The sequence below is a fragment of the Microtus ochrogaster genome, unplaced genomic scaffold (assembly GCF_000317375.1).
Source record: "Microtus ochrogaster isolate Prairie Vole_2 unplaced genomic scaffold, MicOch1.0 UNK27, whole genome shotgun sequence".
Taxonomy (NCBI): Eukaryota; Metazoa; Chordata; class Mammalia; order Rodentia; family Cricetidae; genus Microtus; species Microtus ochrogaster.
In genome coordinates, this window is record NW_004949125.1 from 3,152,405 (window position 1) to 3,155,663 (window position 3,259).

Here is a 3,259-nt window from a genome sequence, read left to right on the forward strand (position 1 = left end):
GGGCTGAGGAATTGGCCCAATGGTTAGAGCGATTGCTGAATAGACATGAGAACTGGAGTTTGGATCTCCAGAACCCATACAAAATACTGGGTGGGATGGCAGCCTGCTGGGACTCCCAGAGCAAGCTGGCTGGCCAGCCAGCCACATGGATGAGCTCCGGGTTTGATTGAGAGCCCTGCCTCAGTGAACAAGGTGGAAGATCAGTGGAGGATGACATCTCTGGCTTCTACAGACACACCTACACATGCATGCACACCCAGCCACACATATACATATACATCCACCTACACACACGAAAACACTTGCACACACATGCATGCCACATGCACACGCATGGAAATGAAAGGGGGAAACCAGCAGGGAGTGGTAAATGCTAGTGCTTGGCTCGCCTTCTCTGTTTTAGGCAGCCCAGCCTCCCCACCCGGGGAACATCTCTGCTGATGGCTAAAAGGGGTCTCCCCACATGGGTTACCATGATGAAGACATTCTCTCGCCTTCTCAGAGGCTAACTTTAGTTTAGATAACCCCGTAGGTGTGTCTGGAGGCCTGCCCCTAAGTGATTCTAACTTCTGTCCAGCTGGCAGTATTAATCATCATTGTGATTTTGAACAATGCCCATGGGCTCTTGGGTTTAGAGGCTGTTGCTCTTCTCGCTGCCTGGTTCCTAGCCTCAAGCTGCTGAAGGCAGGTGGACAGTGGCCTACTGGGGCACACTCCCTAGAGGAGGTGCTCAGGGTGTGGGTTGTGGATTGGTTGGTCGCCATGAAATGCATGCTTATTGGTTGGTCTGTGTGAGGTGCATGCTCAGGGTTGTGGATTGGCTGGTCTGCATGTGAAATGCATGATTGCAGGTGAGTCTTTTTCTGTCCCTCGGTTGTATCTAAAGCTCATTTCTCTTCTTTTAAACTACACTAATTTGCCGGGCGGTGGTGGCGCACGCCTATAATCCCAGCACTCGGGAGGCAGAGGCAGGCGGATCTCTGTGAGTTCGAGACCAGCCTGGTCTACAAGAGCTAGTGCCAGGACAGGCTCCAAAACCACAGAGAAACCCTGTCTCGAAAAACAAAAAAAATAAAATAAAATAAACTACACTAATTTATTTTGAGGAGGAGGGATGGGAGCACACATCTGTCATCCGGAGTGTGTGTGTGTAAGAAGGTCAGAGGACAGCTTGTAGGAGTCAATTCTCTCTGCCACATGGGTCTCAGGGAGCAAACTCAGATAGTCACGTGAACTTTCTGGCTCCCTAAACCATCTAGACAGCCCCAAGTCTCTCTTATCGCCCACAAAATTGAAGAATGGTTATTTGGCTCACACAGTGGGGCAGAGAGAGGCGAGTCCCATACAGTTCCACTATGAGGTGGTCAGCTGACTATACCTTCGCTCTTCTCCAGGCAGCCCAGCTGAAAATGCGTCCCTCAAGTCAGGTGACCGGATCCTCTTCCTCAATGGACTGGACATGAGGTGAGCAGTCTTGTGATCTTGGGGATGAGCCGTCCCCAAGACTTTTGGCCTCTTGGGACACTAACAGAGGCCGTAATCTCTTTATGACTTCTGTCCTATGGCTCATGTCTCCTGTGCTTACCCACCGTCCTCTGAGGCTATTGTTTTCCTGTCATACTGGGAACTGAACACAAGACCCTGGGATAGGCAAACAGAGCTACATCCTCAGCCCTTTATTTAAGATTTTTCTCTTTTTAGACAGTGCCTCACTCTGTATCTGAGGCTGGTTTGGAACTCGCTATATAGCCCGGACTTGTCTTGAATTCATGAAAATCCACCTGCCTCCAATGAGTGCTGGACTGCAGGTGTGAGCTACCAAGCCACCCCTTTTTAAGTTCTTTGTTTTGAGACAAGGTCTTGTTTAGTTGTCCAGGCAACTTGGACTTGCTATATAGTTCAGACTGCTTCAAATTATGCAAGTTCTTCCAATACTCTTGCCCCAGCTCCCCAAATGCTGGGATTATACCATGCTCACCCAGTACTGAGGGTTCCACTTGAATCCATCCTTCCAACTGAAAATATTACAGCTACGTGTTGAGAACACAGAATGGAAAAGACCAATTATTTCTTGCTCTGGAGGGGAGTCTTGGAAATAGCTCCTTCTATGGCCAGGAATGCCAAGCCCAGGGCATCTGCAGACCAAACTGTCGAATGCCTGGGGCGTCTACTGCACAAGACCCTAACTTATGTGAAAGTTAGGGTTCTGGCTAGTCCCGAATGAACAGTAATTTGCTGGGTGACCACTACATGATGGACAGACATCACTTGTCAGGTCCTCATGGGCCATCTCCTTTGCAGGAACTGTTCCCACGACAAGGTGGTGTCCATGTTGCAAGGCAGTGGCGCAATGCCCACGCTGGTGGTAGAGGAAGGACCGGTCCCTTTTGCTAGCGGTGAGACTATTAAGCCATACATTTCCCAGTACTGTGTTGGTCGCTTCCCAGGAGCGCCGCCAGAGGGTGCTATAGAGCCAAACGCACGGCGTTCAATGCTGTTCAGTGCCACAAAGGTGGCCTTTCCAACACATTGCACGCCCCAGCTCAGAAGGCTGCTGACCCCAGGGGTCTGGGAAACTGCACCTAACCTGGTGACTCCAGGTCACCCGTACCTCCCCATGCCTTGGTCTCCCGCAGATTCAGATTCTTTGGATTCCCCGACCCGGTCATCGGCTCTCACCTCGCTGCAGTGGGTGGCAGATATCCTGCCTTCCAGTATCCGAGTCCAAGGGAGGACCTTCAGTCAGCAGCTGGACCACCTCCTCACTCCTCCCGAGCGCTATGGAATCTGTCGGGCTCTTGAGAGCTTCTTCCAGCACAGGTGCCCTGGGCATAGCAGTAGGGACCTAACCCGTTTGGGCCCCAGCCAAGTCCCATCTAAAACTGGCAATCCTGGTCCTCATGCCTGTGCCTCCTCACCCTCCTTGGGGAGAGAAGGCTCTAAAAAGGCAATAGCTAGTATCAAGGGAGTTGAGGTGCCCTAGAACAAACCCCACCCTTTAAATTTATTCCTTTATTTACTTTTGAGACCCGGTCTTGCTCTGTAGCAGCTGACTGGGCTAGAACTCACAGAGATCACCCTGTCTTGACCTCCTCAGTGCTGAAACTAAAAATCACTGCCACTCTGCCCAGCTAAATCTGGACTCTGACACCTTGGGCAAATACAGACGTTTCTGTGGATTGAGGCAGACAGAAACAGTTAATGGGACGCCAATCAGGAAACCTCACCAGTTTGCACTCAGCCCCCTGGAATTTTTTTT

At 50.8% G+C, this 3,259-nt stretch overlaps 1 protein-coding gene across 2 annotated transcripts in view; it reads left to right on the forward strand.

The window, feature by feature from the left end:
• Grid2ip (Grid2 interacting protein) overlaps nt 1-3,259 on the forward strand; it is a 29,985-nt gene that overhangs the window by 9,621 nt on the left and 17,105 nt on the right. For both annotated transcript variants that reach the window (XM_026789704.1, XM_026789703.1), the window contains exons 4-6: nt 1,395-1,464; nt 2,302-2,396; nt 2,637-2,820. In XM_026789704.1, the coding sequence (XP_026645505.1) occupies nt 1,395-1,464; nt 2,302-2,396; nt 2,637-2,820 (349 nt within the window). The remainder of the gene's footprint in view (nt 1-1,394; nt 1,465-2,301; nt 2,397-2,636; nt 2,821-3,259) is intronic.